General features: G+C 58.2%; 2 protein-coding genes across 8 annotated transcripts in view; both read left to right on the top strand.

The window, feature by feature from the left end:
- The window catches only part of NUP62 (nucleoporin 62), a 25,522-nt gene extending 22,122 nt beyond the window's left edge, over positions 1-3,400 (top strand). For both annotated transcript variants that reach the window (XM_082435944.1, XM_082435945.1), the window contains one exon: positions 684-3,400. In XM_082435944.1, coding sequence (XP_082292070.1) covers positions 748-2,298 — 1,551 coding nt within the window. In that variant the 5' untranslated portion in view covers positions 684-747 and the 3' untranslated portion in view covers positions 2,299-3,400. The remainder of the gene's footprint in view (positions 1-683) is intronic.
- The window catches only part of IL4I1 (interleukin 4 induced 1), a 39,548-nt gene extending 22,113 nt beyond the window's left edge, over positions 1-17,435 (top strand). Inside the window, exons 1-8 of one of the 6 annotated variants that reach the window (XM_082435936.1) lie at positions 4,770-5,198; positions 7,615-7,820; positions 11,622-11,860; positions 12,552-12,664; positions 13,298-13,499; positions 15,560-15,628; positions 15,979-16,115; positions 16,489-17,435. In XM_082435936.1, the coding sequence (XP_082292062.1) occupies positions 7,784-7,820; positions 11,622-11,860; positions 12,552-12,664; positions 13,298-13,499; positions 15,560-15,628; positions 15,979-16,115; positions 16,489-17,398 (1,707 nt within the window). In that variant the 5' untranslated portion in view covers positions 4,770-5,198; positions 7,615-7,783 and the 3' untranslated portion in view covers positions 17,399-17,435. Of the gene's footprint in view, positions 1-4,769; positions 5,199-5,230; positions 7,821-11,142; positions 11,181-11,498; positions 11,533-11,621; positions 11,861-12,551; positions 12,665-13,297; positions 13,500-15,559; positions 15,629-15,978; positions 16,116-16,488 lie in introns of those variants that run through there. The other 5 variants (XM_082435937.1, XM_082435938.1, XM_082435939.1 and 2 more) reach the window with 5 other exon arrangements.
- The last annotated feature ends 223 nt before the right edge of the window (positions 17,436-17,658 follow it).

Consider the following 17,658-nt stretch of genomic DNA (forward strand, 5'->3'; position numbering starts at 1 on the left):
TGAACCAGTCTCTGCAGCCGGGGGTGCCAAGCGCTCTGATTGAGCACTCGGGTCTCATGCCCACCCCTGAGTTAGAAGGAGGGCGAGGGACTGCGCCAACATTCCCTCCATCCTCCTAAATGGTGTGGGGTGTGCGCAGAGGGGCCTTTGGCACCCAAGGCCCTGGCGTACGGCTCAGCTTCCCGGGGCCCGTCTCTCTGTGAGGTCCAGAAGGGCACGTGGGGTGGCACTGTGCCGAATCAGCCTACCCCCACCCACTTGCAGTCAGCAGGGAGGCCTGCGGAGCAGGTCCCAAAGGTGCTTGTGTGCCTCTAGCCCCGCTTGCCAGAAGCGCCTCGAATCCGACCTCCTCCTCAGGGGCTGAGGTCGGTTCAGGCGCCCGCTCTTCGGCCTTCCCCTCCTTGGCAGCAGGGCCCCCGCTGGTGCTGGCTGTGGCCATGAGCGGCCCAAGCACCTCCAGCTCCTAGTGCCTGACCCCCGGGACGGGCTGTGCACCCCGGTCCTTCTTTCCTAGTTCAGCAGGGCCCGGTTATGCTACACGTTGAGAAGAGGAAGGGTGGCTGTTTAATCAGAATTATCAAGTCCTGCCACCCTGCAGACGGCTCCGTCGTGCCGCCGAGGTTGCCTTTCCAAAACCGCCATCTGATCATGTCACTTCCTCTGCTTTAAAAAATCTCTCCAAGGTTGCAGACACCGGTGGATTTGCTTTGGGAGCCGGAGTAGCTGCTGCCACAAGAGTCTGGAGCCATGAGCGGGTTTAATTTTGGAGGCACTGGGGCCCCCACAGGCGGGTTCACCTTTGGCGCTGCAAAGACAGCAACAACCACGCCTGCTACGGGGTTTTCCTTCTCCACGTCTGGCACCGGCGGGTTTAATTTTGGGACTCCCTCCCAGCCAGCCGCAAGCACCCCTTCCACCAGCCTGTTCTCACTCACCGCCCAGGCTCCGGCGACACAGACCCCAGGATTCAGTTTTGGAACCACAACTCCTACAGCAGCAGCAACCGGATTTTCCTTAGGGATCAACAGCCCAAAGCTAAACTTGAGCGGCGCGGCTGCCACCCCGGCCACGACGCAGCCCAGCGGCTTTGGGCTCGGCGGCAGCACCCTCACCAATGCCATCTCGAGCGCCGTCACGTCAGCCCAGGGCACGGCGCCCACCGGCTTTGTGTTTGGCTCCACCACCACGTCTGCTGCCCCGTCCACCACACCTGGGGGCTTCTCGTTCACGGGTGGAAGCACGTCCCAGACCGGGACCTCCGGCTTCAACATTGGCTCCATGGGGAGTTCGGCCCAGCCCACGGCCCTCACCGGGCTGCCCTTCACGCCGGCCACGCCAGCGGCCACTGGGGCAGGGGCCACACAGCCGGCTGCTTCCGCACCCGCCGCCGCTACCACCAGTGCTGGGCCCTCGCTCTTTGCCTCACTGGCAACCGCTCCAACTTCGTCTGCTGCCACCGGGCTCTCCCTTTGTGCCCCAGCCACCACGGCGGGGACGCCCGGAGTGGGGACGTTGGGCTTCAGCCTGAAGGCCCCTGGAGCAGCTTCCACCGCCTCCACGGCGACGACCACCACCGCCACCACTGCCGCCACCGGCTTCTCCTTGAATATAAAACCACTGGCTCCAGCTGGGATCCCCAGCAACACAGCGGCCTCCGGGACCGCCCCAGCCGGCCCCAGTGCAGCCACCGGGGTGTCCGCCAGCCCCGCGATGACCTACGCCCAGCTGGAGAGTCTGATCAACAAGTGGAGCCTGGAGCTGGAGGACCAGGAACGGCACTTCTTACAGCAGGCCACGCAGGTCAACGCCTGGGACCGCACGCTGATCGAGAACGGGGAGAAGATCACCACCCTCCACCGCGAGGTCGAGAAGGTGAAGCTGGACCAGAAGAGGCTGGACCAGGAGCTCGACTTCATCCTGTCTCAGCAGAAGGAGCTGGAGGACCTGCTGAGCCCGCTGGAGGAGTCGGTCAAGGAGCAGAGCGGGACGGTGTACCTGCAGCACGCCGACGAGGAGCGAGAGAAGACCTACAAGCTGGCCGAGAACATCGACGCACAGCTGAAGCGCATGGCCCAGGACCTCAAGGACATCATCGAGCACCTGAACACGTCGGGGGGCCCCGCCGACACCAGCGACCCGCTGCAGCAGATCTGCAAGATCCTCAACGCGCACATGGACTCGCTGCAGTGGATCGACCAGAACTCGGCCCTGCTGCAGAGGAAGGTGGAGGAGGTGACCAAGGTGTGCGAGGGCCGCCGCAAGGAGCAGGAGCGCAGCTTCCGCATCACCTTCGACTGAGCCGGCTGCCCCGAGGGTGCACAGCGGGGCTGGGGACGTGCAGTCTGTCCCGTTGGGGGTTGCAATGAAATACGTGTTTGTTTCTTTCTTTCTTTCAAACAGTCGTGCTGTTGAGAGAACTGTTCTGCAGTTTGACTTTCCACCTTAGCGAATAGAAAGGATTCTCAGCGCTCCGGTCCAGGCAGCAGCCTCGCAGGTGTGGTTTCTGTGTGTATCGCCTGTGTGTCCTAGACTCTCTCCATCTACTACAACCACCCGCCTCCAAGAGCTGGAGAAGCACTGAGCTGCCTGAGAACCACCTGTCTCCCAGCCGGGGTGCCACGCGGCCACTCTGTCCGACACACAGTCATAGGTGCAGGGAGAAAAGACTACGGTTGAAGAATCTCCATCCTCAAGGAGCCAGCAGCCTGGTATAAGTGTAACCAGTATAGAGCAGTGACTTGTGAATGGAACGGACAGTGGGACATAGAATTTCAAAGGAGGAAAGATAGGTCAGATGAGGGACTTGAATGAGGTGTTGAGAAAAGAGGTCTCACCTTGCCTGGCTGACACACCTCGTCCTCGTCTCCTTATCTCAGGCTCCACCTCCTCCGGGAAGCCCTCTCAGCCACCCTGAAGCTGGGTCAGGTGGCCGTCCTGCATCCTGCGGGCCCCACACCACACTGAGCTTGCGAGCTCACATCTTTGGTTACACTCGTCACACTGTATTGTGCCGACTGTTTATTTCTCTGCCTCGCCGTTAGGTCGTGAGCGCCTGTGGGCAGGGACTGTTTCTTGTTCCCCTTGTGTCCTCGGCACAATTCCTGTCACACTTGTCAAACAGATGAACAGAGATGAAACCAGCATAAAACATTAGTCCACAGGATGCCTGTTGAAGTGGCTGGGGTGCCAGAGGCGGCCACAGACTTGATTCTGAACCTCCCAAAGCCAAAGCAAACCTAGTCAGTTGCAGTGAGGTCCACAGTGTCCAGAAGGCAGAATCCAGCCAGCTGTATCCCAGGTGTCTTTTGTATTTGTCTTTACACTCTGCTGCACTCTCTGAAATACCTACGGCTGTCTTTTGCTTTTCTAAATAAAATAAAGTTTATAGTGGAATTAAAAAGCTGCTGTTAATGTGGATAACTTAGAAGAAGGTTGGGAAAAGAGCAGGTTCCAGATCAAATGGGATGCCATTTGTCTGAAACTCAGAAGCAAGCACACCTAAATGCACTGCCGAGGCGTGCATACACGTGCATACACACATACACATGTTCACAACGTGGGTTCCTCTGGTGCTGATGGCAGGAGAGGAGCAGGTGGGGAAACCCGTTATAGCTGGGTCATGTCTTCCAGTACACATAAATATCCAGTCATCTGTCACCATCCCCAAGGCGTGTCATCAGCAGCATTCCTCTCCCTGTTACCTGGGGCTGGCCAGAGGGTTCTAGTTGTGCTTCAACAGTGGGCAGCAGGTAAAGCTGGGCTGCAGCTTTGTATCGGGTGATTTCCAGATACTGGCCTGACGCTCTCCCTCTGACCCTGGCCCCTGTAGGCGCCAGTGATGCCGAGCATTCAGGTCTTGCTCCTGGCGCAGGGCATTGGAAGTCTGCCCTCCACCCTCCCTCAGCCTGTGCCACACTAAGCCGTGTTTTGGCTGAGGAGGGCCCAAGGACACTGGACATGTATGGGCCAGTTTCCCAAAGTCAGGATCATGAGTCATTGCCTCAGGGCATCTTGGGCTTCTAAGAACCACTGTCCCATCCAAGCAGAAGCCATGGAAGAGGGAGGGGAACGAGCTAGAAGAGGGAGACCCCGGCAACCCCAGTTGCTTCTCTCCAAAGGCTCCAGCCCCTGCGACAGTGGCCCTTTGTGCCATCTGTGAGCCGTGACTTCATCCGGGACCTGTATCTGACTCCCTCACCTGAGGTGAGGAGAAATGGGGAGGCCTTGAGTCCTCTTAGAAAGTAGGAAGTAGTGTTTTACCTACATGTATTCATTCAGCATCCATCTTTGGAGCACCTGCTACCTACCAGATCCTGATCTAGCATTGGGGTTTCAAAAATGGAACGATAATTCTCTGCGCATGAGGTCACTGGCAGGGGCCACACAATCTCGATAAGAAAAAAAAAAATTCCTTGAGCTTGCATTTCCAATGTATATACCTATTACTTTGCATATTAAACATTAGTGGGGGCTTCCCTGGTGGCGCAGTGGTTGAGAATCTGCCTGCCAATGCAGGGGATGCGGGTTCGAGCCCTGGTCTGGGAAGATCCCACATGCCGCGGAGCAACTAGGCCCGTGAGCCACAATTACTGAGCCTGCGCGTCTGGAGCCTGTGCTCCGCAACAAGAGAGGCCGCGATAGTGAGAGGCCCGCGCACCGTGATGAAGAGTGGCCCCCACTTGCCGCAACTAGAGAAAGCCCTCGCACAGAAACGAAGACCCAACACAGCCAAAAATAAATTAAAAAAATAAATAAAATAATTTTTAAACATTAGTGGAGCTTAATTGCTTTCTTATAGTTGTATTTTTTAAATAAAAACAAATTGAATTTCTAATATTTTCCTCCCACACCCCAAGGGATCTCGGGCACCCCACTTTGAAGGACACAAGCGATTATAATAAATCGACACAACATCTGTGCCAGAGTGGGGGCTCCAGTGCTTGGGCACCATGGGGGGAATGGCTCCAGCAGCTTCCTGGGGGAGCCAGAGGCGTTCCCAAGATTGCAACAGGGTCAGCAGCTGACTGGGTACCACCCCGCGGATGCTGGCTTCATTGTAATTGCAGTTTCCCTTTCTAGGAAGAAAACAGATGCATTTCCTTGTCAGTCCAGACAAATGGCCTCTCCTTAAGTTCCTCTTCATTAATTAACATGAAGACAAGCGTGGTGACTAAATTCGGAGTCAGAGGCTTTTAAAGGTGAATCTCTCCCTCAGTAAGCTGTTACGGCATTTCTTCTCCCTGTTTAGGGGTAAGAGTGGCAACTGTGGGTTTATGGTTACGGCTCGCTTTTCATCTCCAAGACACCCTCAAACAACTGCCTCCGTTATGGCCCGGCCCTTTCCCCAGGCTGATGCCCCTGCCTCATCTGGCACAGCTGGGCATCAGAGAGTCAGATGTTTGAAACAGCCAGAGATTTCCAGAGGTCGAGCAGCCTTGATCTCCAAAGGGAAGTTGAAACAAATGAGTCTCAAGCAGTGGTGTGCTGGTAGCAGTCCGCCCTCCAGGGTCAGGGAAAGCCCTGACTGATAGCATATGCCCATTCCCATGGTGTAAATTCTCCCACTATGGCTGATTTCAAGCCACCAAGGTGAAGTCACCAAACACAAATTTGGGAAATTGACACACACTGTGTAGATGCAACTAATTCACCTCGGGAGTATATATGTAATAGTAAAACGTAATCATATAATTAAGGGATGAATTTTGAGTATTATCTTTGTTTTTAATAAAATTAATTGTAAAGATTTTAATTTTTTAATAATGGCTCACAAAGCAAAACCAAAAAAGAGATCCAAAAATTAAATGGTCGGCTCTCGTGAATAGGTGTGAGCCAGCTCCAGCACACCACTGCTCCCAAGGTTTTCAGTCAACCTCAAAATTGCCTTGGTGCTTTAAAAGTCTGCCCTCAGACCAGCAGCTCTCTGCAGAACTTCCCAGGAACAAAATCCCTCACCTTCTGAGGTCAGGTCTGCTTGTAGACACCAGCCGACCCCCAGCCAGACCTGACTGTCCTGAGCCACCCCTGGGCCTGTCCCACAGCCCTCACACACCTTGGCACTGGTCACTTCACACTCCAGAGACCCATCTGGGCACTGCCCACACCTCACCTCCAGACACCATCCTGGTTCAACCCCATGACCTGCTGAGATTTCCCCGAGGCAGAGCCCAGGTATGCTGCTCTGCTAAGCTCAGGCCTAGCCTGGGGCCATGGGGCCACATCAGACCCCACCCCTGGGTTCTAAGAACATAGACCCCCAAATCCACTGAACTGAAAGTGACACTTCCTGACAAAGGTACTCAGTATCACTCAGATGCAGTGTGGGCTCTGTGAATGTTGATTCAAACCAACTGTTAAAAGAAAAAAAAGTTTTGATGGGACTTCCCTGGTGGTCCAGTGGTTGAGACTACGCGCTCCCAGTGCAGGGGACACAGGTTCGATCCCTGGTCAGGGAACTAAGATCCTGCATGCTGCATGGCGTGGCCCAAAGAAAAAAAAAACACATTTTGAGATAATCAGGGAAGTGTAAGCATTGATTTAATATCATTTTTAAATGTGATAATGGTATTGGAGTTTTATTTTTGAAAAAGCACATAAGTTCTTTTTTTTTTTTTTTTTTAAGCTGGTGGAAGGTAAGCTTGCCAGCCATGAGCCATCTTTTTTTTTTTTTTTTTAATTTTATTTATTTATTTATTTATTTATTTTTTGGCTGTGTTGGGTCTTCGTTTCTGTGCGAGGGCTTTCTCTAGTTGCGGCGAGCGGGGGCCACTCTTCATCATGGTGCGCGGGCCTCTCACTATCGTGGCCTCTCTTGTTGCGGAGCACAGGCTCCAGACGCGCAGGCTCAGTAGTTGTGGCTCACGGGCTTAGTTGCTCCACGGCATGTGGGATCCTCCCAGACCAGGGCTCGAACCCGTGTCCCCTGCATTGGCAGGCGGACTCCCAACCACTGCGCCACCAGGGAAGCCCAGTTCATATCTTTTTTAATTAATTTTTATTGAAGTAGAGTTGATTTACAATGTTGTGTTATTTTCTGCTATACAGCAAAGTGAATCAGTTATACATATACATAAATCCACTCTTTTTTAGATTCTATTCACATATATGTCATTACAGAGTACTGAGTAGAGTTCCCTGTGCCGTACAGTAGGTCCTTATTAGTTATCTATTTTATATATAGCAGTGTATATATGTCAGTCCCAAGCTCCCAATTTATCCCTCCCACCAAGTTCTGTTCTTTTAGCGCAGAGGTTGGCAAACTGTGACCCCGCTTCCCGTTTTCGTAAGTAAAGTTTTATTGGAACACAGCCACACCCATCCATTTACATGCTGTGACTGCTGGGAGGACAGAGTTGAGTAGGCGAGGTGGAGACCACGTGGCCCCAAAAGCCTCAAATGTTTATAGAAAAAGTTTGCCAACTTCTGTCTTACGGAAACATCCTCAAGTATTCACCTACAAAAATGATAATATGTCTGGGGTTTGCTAAAAAATAATCAGTGGGGGAGGGAGAAAGTGTAAATGAAACAAGATAGGCTATATGAGGCGATGAATGCACCTGGCTTCATCATCCTAGTCTGTTTTTATATATGTTTGAAATTTTCCGTAATAAAAAGCTTTTGAGAAGGGGGCATCTGCGTTCCACGGCCTCCCAACTGCTCTGACCCCACACCAGGACCCTGGCATCTCTGGTCTAACAAGGGAATCGGGACAGAGCCAGCACCACTCAGCCCGGTTTTGCACACACCCAACGATGACTTCTGTCCCGGGCTAACCAGAAAGGCCATGGGCGCTGAGAGAGCCCACCAGAGCCAGCCATGCAGTGAGTGCCCCCATCAGAGCCCTGGGATTCTGGAACCTGGGGAAGGAGGGGCAAGGGGGCTCTGAGGGAAGGGGGCCCCTGTCTAGGGGTCAGGCCAGAGATCAGGGCCTCAAGTAGGTCTGTCCTCTGCCCTCTGCACCCCTCCTCATCCAGTTCTGGACCCCCGACTTCTGCCTGGGGCCCTTGGCATGCCCTGGGTAGGCCCTGCCCTCCTCTGAGACTTGGTGAAAGTTTTAATACTGACCACTCAGGGTCTTTGGACTGACTCAGAGGAAAGAATATATATAAGGCACTAGCCCTGTCCGTTGCCCATCTCTGTGGCCACCATCACTAGTAGCTGCCTTGAGGGGCCACAGAGGCCCCCCCGGGGCGGGGGGGGGAGCGGGGCCAGGTCTCTGGCTGCTTCGGATGTGACCTAACCCCATTAGAACTGTCATTGTGGTTCTAGGAGCCAGGCAAATAAGGTAGGGTTTTCTCCCTAGAGACAATTTTTACCTGAAAGGGTTGAAAAAGCCCCAGGTCTTTCCCACCATCTGCCCCCACCCTCAGTTCTCGCTGTGTGTCCTATATCTCCTACTCACAAGCTTAGGAAACCTAACCTAATCCAAACCACTCTTTCTCATGACCCTAATTCATACCCTAATACCCTAAATTCAACCCTAACACCAATCTCTGATTTTATCAGGAATGAGTCTCGAAGATCCAGTTATTTCTACCAAAGCAACCCCCAAATTACTCATAATCTCTTGACCCCAAAACAACCTTTGGTGTACGGGCTTCCAGCATTTCTTTTCCTGCCACTGTACCATGGACCATATCTGGCCACTCTTGGGCGTTCCACCCAACATCAACCAAACCCTAGCCCCGTGCTTCTCAGCCGGGGCGATTCTGCCTCCCCTTCCCCCGGGAATGGTTGGCGATGTCTAGAGACATTTGTAGCTGTTAAGCCTTGAGGGGCAAGTGCTACTGGCATCTGGTGGGTAGAGGCCAGTTATGCTACTCAACATCCTACAATGCACAGGACCTTCCTCACAAAAATGGTCCCAACTGCATAGCACCGAGACAGGGAGCCCCTGCCCGGGCCCCATCCCCGGTCCACAAGCCTGAGCTAACCAAGTGTTAACCATCCTGGAGCCGGGCCGCTGGGATCAAACACAGGTTCTGCCCCTTCTTAGCCGGTGCCTGATCTGGGCCCCAGTTTTCTCCACTGTAAAATGGGGACAGCTCAACCCACCCTGTGAGACTTGTCACTGGAGTCAGTGAAGTAGAACGTGTAGCGTGTCGGGCACGCAGTACTCAGCAGGACCCACCGTCACTTTTATCAGCATCAGGGAGACCGAGCAGGCCTTGCCCTCGTAGCCTCCGTGAGTCCTGCTCGCCTCCCCACCTGACTCCTTGCATGGGGTCTCTGGGGTAAGGCTGCACGCCTTCCATAGAGTCCAGGGGGTGAACTGGGGGTGTGCCCGGAGCCAGGAGAACTGTGAACAGAGACCTTGTGCAGGAGAGACCAGGGGGTCAACCCAGATGCTCTGCAGACCAACACTCCTTGCCCAGACGTGCCCTGGGAGCCCCTTGGCTCTGCTGCCTCCCTCCCTTTCTGCTTCCATGTTCTTGCTGCTCCCTTTCTCTGTGTGGGACATTGCCATGAGGCCGTAGAGCAGAGGGGCCTCCGGGAAGGGGACGGGGTGGGGGTAGGGACCTGGGATCCGGTGGACTCCCAGCTCTGCTGTGTCCCACTGTGGGACCCGGGGCAAGTGCCTTCCCCGCCGCGGGCCAGGTTCCCCCTCCCTCACAAGGTGTGTAAGGTCCTGACGAGATGGCACGCCAACCCTCCACGTCATTGTGAATGAAGCAGGCGGGGTCTGCGATGGGAAGGCCTGCCAGCTCTGAGGCCTGTGCCAGTCCTGGGGCCCGCCCCTGCCCGGCCCCTGGCCACCTCTGGGCCTCAGATTCCTCCTCTACCCAGGGCAGAGCTCTGAGCACAGGCCACCCCAGAGAGCGGCAAGCCTCTCGCTGCTGGTTTTTGCTGACTCTCGCCCTTGGCTTTCTCAGTGTCCAGCTCACTGATTTTGTTTCCTTCTTGGCCACCGCCTCCCCACCCGCATCAGATGTTTTCTGACTCACTGGTATGCACCCCCTCCAACCCCATACCTCCGTCAAACCACATCCCTCTTTCATTTACTGTTTGGATTTTCCCAACTGGTTGCTGCAGAGGACCTGCCGCCCTCTGGCTTTCCTCCTCACCACTCGCCTGGTGCCCTCTCCTCCAACCCCAAGAAAAATCCCCAAGATTGCCTCTCCCCACCCCCTTCAAGGGACCCACCATGTGTCCCCTTGGCTAAAGCCCCAAAGCCAAGAGCCACGCAGGGTCTCCTTGGAGCCGGGTCACCCTGTTCTCACTGCCTGCCCCTCGCCCCTCAGGAGAAAAGGGCCCACGGACAGCGGGTGGCGATGGCCAAAGCCAGGGAGAGAGACAGAAGCACTGGACAGTTTCTCCGAGGTGCCCCCCCCTGCCGCCGAAGCCCTAGCCTGAGCCGAGCGCCACAGTGGTTCTCAGCGCAGGGGGGACGGGCTCCTTGCGCAGGGCTGGGGTTGAGGGGGCCTTCACTGAATCCCTCTAGCACCCGCGCGGCGGCAGCAGCTGGCATTTCCTAAGAAGCAGCTTCTAGTACTGACCCGGCTGCTGTTCCCAGGGCCCCGACCTGGATTCACTGCCTACTCCCGCCAGCACAGGAGCGACCCCCCTTGACAGATGACACCGGAGCCAAAGAGAGGGGAAGGCCTGCTCCAAGTCCCCCGCTGGCAGGTGCCAGACTCAGGACCCAGGCAGGCTGGCCCAGAGCTCGTGCCACCGACCACGAGCTGCTGCCTGCGAGTCCCCTGCTGTGCCCGTTTCACTGAGCTCAGAGCGGCCATGTGGCGGGGGCAAGCGAGGGCCCTCCAGCGCACAGGGACGGCCGACACAGAGAAGGACTCAGAGGCTGTCGCAGGGCACACGCAGCCCCAAGGCCAGAGGCCGCCTCTCCCCCTGCTCTGAGAATGAAAGAGGCAGAGAGGGCAGAGGAGAGGGCAGACACAGGGGCCCTGCGATTAGATCAGGGGGACCAAGGGCTCGGGGCAGGCCAGACTGATTTGCTTCCTCCCGACCCCTTCCCCCTCCGCCGCGCCCCCTCCGGCCTCAACTAGACTCTGAGCATCTGACCCGCCGCCCAGGAAAGGAGTTTCGTTTCCCACAGCTCGATTTCCCAAAAGGGAGGGGAGGGCGGGGCTCGGCTCGGTTTAAGGACCGAGAGGGGGGACTCGGCAGACAGGCGGAGGGGACAGAGGAGAGAGGAGGTGCTGCTGCGTGCGGAGGCCCAGGTAGCGAGGAGGCTGCAGAGAGACTGGGCCCCACGGAAATAGACGGAGAGACAGGGCTGAGCAGGGCAGATAAGGGAGAAACAGGGAGACCCAGAGGAGGTGAGAGAAAGAGGGGACAGAGAAGAGAGACAGGAGAGGAGGGGAGACAGGCGAGCAGAGACCAGGAGCCGGCTAGCCCGGGATCAGGGGACACACACGTCTAGAGAGACCGGAGCCATAGTGGGGAGGGCTGAGGTGGGCGCGGGGCAGCCCACAGCGGGCCAGGCTGGGGGGGACACAGGCTCCTGTCACAGTGGCCCTGCTTCCCCTCCAACCCAGACACGTCTCCCCCAGAGAGACATGCACTCCTTGGGTAAGTAAGCAGGGGAGGGGGCAGAACCCGCTTTTCTCTCCCCACATACCCGCTGACCTGCCCGCTGACCCTGTCCTTCTTCCCCCCAGCCTGGCGCCTCCTCGCCCTGGTCCCCGTCCTCCTCAGCCTGGCGGCCTCCCTGGACTGGCAAACTGCCCAGAGCCACGACCCCTTCGAGAAGTGCATGCAGGACCCCGACTATGAGCGGCTGCTCAGAGTCGTGACCTTGGGCCTCAACCGGACCTCGAAGCCCCAGAGGGTGGTTGTGGTTGGTGCGGGCGTGGCTGGGTTGTTGGCCGCAAAGGTGCTCAGCGATGCTGGACACAAGGTGAGAAGTGCTGCTTGCTGTCTACCTTGAGTCTTTCCTGCTGCGGCTGGGAGTCCTGGGTAGAGGGACCTGGCTACGTCCCTGTTGAGGGGTGGGGGTGATGGGAGGCGGAGAGAGGGAGCTATGCTTTCCTTGTGGTCTGGGGAGCGAGGCCTGGAACCCTCTGCTCTAACATGAAACCCAGAGGGAACGTGTGTCTGTGCTGAGGGGGCTTTGACTTTCCCTGCCCCACTCTCATCCTGGAGGAAAGTCCCTTGAAACCTCCTCCAACCTCCTGGGGGGAACGTGTGTTGGTGGAGATGGAAACTCCACACAAGGGGAAGTGCCCCCTGAAGTCTAACCCCTGTCACTCTCGCTGAAATCCAAGAATGAGTATGGGCCAGGCCAGTGGCTTCAGTACACACGAGAAATCTCCCCACTCCCTGAGCTGGGAAGTCCCTCTGAAATCTGGCCAGCGGCCTTCCTGCTGCAGTCTGGAAATTGTCACATTGTACATGTTCACTATGACTTTCTGTTCTCCCACCAGCCCCTCTCACCTCCCCATAAAAAAAGATCCTTCCTTCATCTTCATCTGTGCTGCTGTGGGGTTGGAAGGTTGGGTGGGTGCCCGGGGCGGGGGCTGCAACAGGGTGGAGGTGGGGGGGTCAGTGGGAGGAGCTAAAGCATCTGCTTGCTGCCCATCGTCCCTCAGGTCACCATCCTGGAGGCAGACAACAGGATTGGGGGCCGAATCTTCACCTACCGGGACCGGAAGACCGGCTGGATTGGGGAGCTGGGAGCCATGCGCATGCCCAGCTCACACAGGTGGGGCCTGACCTGGGGGCCAGGCAGGCGCGGGGCCACCCCAGCCCCCACCTCTGAGCCCAGACTCAACCAGATTCCCAACTCAATCACTGCTCCAGTGCCAGCACGAACCTCAACTCTGACCCCAAACTTGGCGCCCCAGTCAAGTCAGGCCTAGACCCAGCCTCCAGCTCTGTCCTTTTCCTGACTGGCACTTCCAGGCCTCCCGGCTCCAGCCCCACCACTGAACCCCTGAAGTGCTCAGGCCACTGCGTCCAGCCCTTCCAGACCCCCAGCTCTATCTTCCCCGACCCTGGTCCTTTCCCCATCCCCAGCTCCCACCCTCATCCAACACAACTCTGTCCCCATTCCTACTTGATCCCCAGTGAAAGCGACCTCCCCCTCCAAAGCCAGTCCTGAAGTGCTGCCGCCCTCAGCCTTCCAGCCTTGTTCCCCTTTCATTCCCATCCCTGGCACTGACGACCCCTAATCTAGCCCGGCTCCAGCCTCATGCCCAGCCCCAAGCCCCGTCCCCAGCTGCCCCACCCACCCCCTTCCCTTCTCCAAGCCCCACTGGGGAGAGGGGCCCCCACCTCCCCCGCCCGACCCTCACCTCCCCCGCCCGACCCTCACCAGCGGCTCCCACTCCCTCAGGATCCTCCATGAGCTCTGCAAGAGCCTGGGACTCAATCTGACCAAATTCACCCAGTACGACGAGAACACGTGGACGGAGGTGAATGAGGTGAAGCTGCGGAACTACGTGGTGGAGAAGATGCCTGAGAAGCTGGGCTACAAGCTGCATCCCAAGGAGAAGGGCCACTCGCCCGAAGAAATCTACCAGATGGCTCTCAACAGGGTAGGCGCGTCCGCGAGCCCTGCAGCCCTGTCCCCCTGCCCCCGTCCTCCACGCTGTTGTGTCCCATGCCCTTTCCTCCTCCTGGCCTAGCTTTCCTTTTCCCATTCCTTCTGGTCTCCCATCACTGGCTCTTCCATCTTTAGTTTCCCCATAAGCCCTGCTGATCCCCATCTCCCATCCCCTTCTCACTCACACACTGGCCGGGACAACCTCACCTTTCTACACCTTTGGGGTTTTTTGTTGGTTTGTTTTGGGTTTTTTTAGGCTGCATCATTCGGCACGTGGGATGTGGGATCTTAGTTCCCTGACTAGGGATTGACTCCATGCCCCCTGCATTGGGAGCTCGGAGTCTTAACCACTGGACCGCCAGGGAAGTCCCTCTACACCTTTGGCTTAAACTATGATCTGTGGGCTTATGTTTTCCAAGTCCATCTCCTGAGACCCAGACCTATGTCTGTCTCCCCCTGGCCATCCCCCAGGACCCTCCAGCTCCCACTGAGCTCGGGGGCAGCTTCCCTGAACCTACTCAGATTCCTGGGTTCCCCATCTCACAACAGTGCCATCATCACCACCCCCAGTCACGAAGCGGAACTCCAGGGGCCATCCTCGCTTCCTGCCTTCCCTGTCAGGCCCCAGCTCCATCCGTCCTGCCCTCAACTGTCTCACACCGTTCCTACCTCTCTGTCCCCCCAGCTCCAGCCCCAGCCCAGGCCTGGACGGCTCCCTGCATCCTCACCCTGGCCCACCCTGCTCACAACCCCCTGTGCTCCCTAGCGCCTCAGCCTCAGCTTCAAGCCCTGAGCAGTCTGGTCTCTCCCACTCCTTTAGCCCCATCTTCTCTCCAAGAAATTTTTATTGCCCACCCCAAACTCTCATGGTGGCCCAAACACCTTCGGCTCTGTACTCCTTCGTATGCACTATGCTTGTCCGCCGTCCCACACCCATGCCACTGACCCTGCCTGGAAGGCCTTTTCCTTTTCCCACCCAGGGAACCCTTTTGATCCCTCAAGAACCAGCTTCAGTGTCCCCTCCTCCAGGCAGCCTCCCCTGATGCCCTCAGGGAGGAGCCAGCCTAAGCCTCCTATGGGAGCTCCTAATTGTCCATCTCCTCTTGTGGACAAGGGTGGGCACTTAGTCCAGGCCATTTCTGTGCCCTGCCAGTGCCCAGTTTAAGGAGCCTAGGGAAATGTGAGGGGAAGGGTGAGTGAGTGAGTGAGTGAAGGGACACCTCCTTCGGGAAGTTCCCTGGCCACAAGAGAGAAGCCAGGTGGACAAAGGAGAGGGCTGAAAACAGAGGGCAGCGAGGCTTCCGGGAGGGGATGAGACTTGAACAAAGCAGTGAAGGATGACCACTTGGGTGCCCGGCAAAGATGAGGGGGATGAGCAAGTGCAGGGGCATGGAGGTGGGGGAGACCCGAGGGTGGTCTGGGCACTGGACACTGTGCTGTAGACCTGAAGCTGCCCTAAGAGATGGTGACCGAGGGGCTGGCAGCGGCCTTGAACGGCAGGCTGAGGGCTGGAACTCTGCGGCTCCAGGCACTGGGGAGCCACAGAAGGCTGTGGGCAGGGGAGGTGCCGTGACTAAACCCCCGTGAGCAGTCATGCCCTGTCAGGGCTGATGGGTGGGTGGCAGAAGGGACTCTACTTCCATGTGCACCCACAACGATCCAGGCGACAGATAATTACCGTCCATAAGGACACAGCGCTGACTGAGACAAATAATTACTGTCCATAAGGACACAGTGCGTGGAGCGCACAGGCTGGGACAGAGGCAGGCAAAATAACACCCAACCAGGATGAGTGTGACATTGTCTGGGTGGACCGAGCGCCCAGGGAATGAGGGGTAGGAACGACTCAGGAAGACTTCCCAGGGTGGCGACGTAGTTGCAGTGGAGGGCAAGGCTGAGGGCCGAGCGTGGGCAACATCCTGGCAGCTTGAACAAGAGAGGTAAATGGCCGGCCATGGGCAGGAGCAGGAAGAGAAGCCAGATTTGGACCCCGGGTGGGGCCTCCCCGGTCCTGTCCCCACAGCTCAGCGCCATCTGCTTGTCCCGCCACAGGCCATCAAAGATCTCAGAACACTGGGCTGCAGAAAGGCAATGATGAAGTTTGAAAGGCACACGCTCCTGGTGAGTGAGGGCCTCGCTGTCGCTGTCTGAGAAATGACGACAAGGAGGGTGCCCATGGGGCCTTGGGCGGGGAGTCAGAGGGCAGGAAACTGGGACCCCAGGCCTGCCATCTCCTCCCTGCCTGACGGGGCTGGACACGCCCCTCTTTGGGCTTCGTTTTCCCTCATCTGTCACAAGGGCGGGGGGGGCGGGGGGGGCGCCATATCGCTGAGGTGCAGGGAACCGCACTAAGCGCGGTCGTGTCACTGAACTAAGTAAGAGGCTCCGCGGGGAGCGGCCCCGTGGGAGGGGGTACGGAGCCGGCAGGTGCAGCCTGCCTGGGCCCTGACCTGGGCCCCGCCGTCCCCCAGGAATACCTCCTCGGGGAGGGGAACCTGAGCCAGCCTGCCGTTCAGCTCCTGGGAGACGTGATGTCCAAGGACGGCTTCTTCTATCTCAGCTTCGCCGAGGCCCTGCGGGCTCACAGCTGCCTCAGCGACCGGCTCCGGTGAGGCGGCGGGCTGGACAGATGGAGTGGGCGGGGCTGGCGGGGTGGGCGCGGCCTGTAGAGGTGGGGGCAGGGGCCCAGGGGGCGGAGAGGCGCGCTCGTCCCGCCACACTCGCCCCGCATCCCGGGTCCTCCAGGAGAAGAAAGGTACCTGGAGAGTGGCGTGGCCCTGAGGGGACGAGGCGGGGTTCCCGGGTCACACCGCTCTGCTCCCGGGCCTCGGGGGCCATCGGGGGATGACGAGGGCGGGGGTAGATGAAGGGGTGGGATTAGAGGGAACCGGCAGTTGAGAAAGGGAGCGGGGAGTGTCTGGGGAGGGGCCGCTGCGGAGATGCAGGGCCCGAGAGCCCATCACACACCCGCCCCGCCGCAGGTACAGCCGCATCGTGGGCGGCTGGGACCTGTTGCCGCGCGCGCTGCTGAGCTCGCTGTCGGGGCCTGTGCTGCTGCACTCGCCCGTCGTGGCGATTAAGCAGGGGACGCACGAGGTGAGCGTGCACATCGAGGCCTCGCACCGGGCCCCGAATCTGAAGTCCTTGACGGCCGACGTGGTGCTGCTGACGGTGAGCGGGCCTGCGCTGCAGCGCATCGCCTTCACGCCGCCGCTGACGCGCAAGCGGCAAGAGGCGGTGCGCGCGCTGCACTACGTGCCGGCCACCAAGGTGTTCCTGAGCTTCCGCCGGCCCTTCTGGCACGACGAGCACATCGAAGGCGGCCACTCGAACACCGACCGCCCGTCGCGCGTGATATTCTACCCGCCGCCTGGCGAGGGCGCGCTGCTGCTCGCCTCGTACACGTGGTCGGACGCGGCTGCCACGTTTGCTGGCCTGAGCCTGTCTGAAGCCCTGCGCTTGGCGCTCGACGACGTGGCGGCGCTTCACGGGCCCATCGTGTACCGGCTCTGGGACGGCAGCGGCATCGTCAAGCGCTGGGCGGAGGACCCGCACAGCCAGGGCGGCTTCGTGGTGCAGCCCCCGATGCTCTGGCGAACCGACAAGGACGAGGGGCAGGAGCACGATTGGGCGGCCCCCTACGGCTGCATCTACTTCGCTGGAGAGCACACGGCCTACCCGCACGGCTGGGTGGAGACGGCCGTCAAGTCGGCACTGCGGGCCGCGGTCTTGATCAACGGCCGGACCAGCAGCTGGAACGACCCCCGGACCATCAACAGCATGGGGCGTGTGCACGTGGCGCCCGCCCACCACCACCCGTGCAGCCTCGAAAGGGGGCGGGGCACCCACTCTCCAGCCTTACATGCGGTCACCGCTCCGCACACGACCTAAAAGAGGACCCAATATTAAAGTATTTTTGGAAACAGCAGTGTGGTCCCGCCCCCTCCCTGGCTCAGTTGCTTCCCCAGTTTGCAGGGAGCAAAACCATTAGCCCTCTTGGTAGAAGGGGCTGCGCCTGTCCTGGAGCCCCAGAAGCTGTGCTACTTCTTCCTGGGCCGTGGGCTCCGTTTGGGGGAGTAGGAGGTACAGGATGGACACCGCTTTGCGCCACTGGTAAACGTTAATCACAGTGCCCACCACGGCTGTCACGA

Source organism: Balaenoptera physalus (assembly GCF_965194825.1).
Source record: "Balaenoptera physalus genome assembly, chromosome: 19".
Lineage (NCBI taxonomy): Eukaryota > Metazoa > Chordata > Mammalia > Artiodactyla > Balaenopteridae > Balaenoptera > Balaenoptera physalus.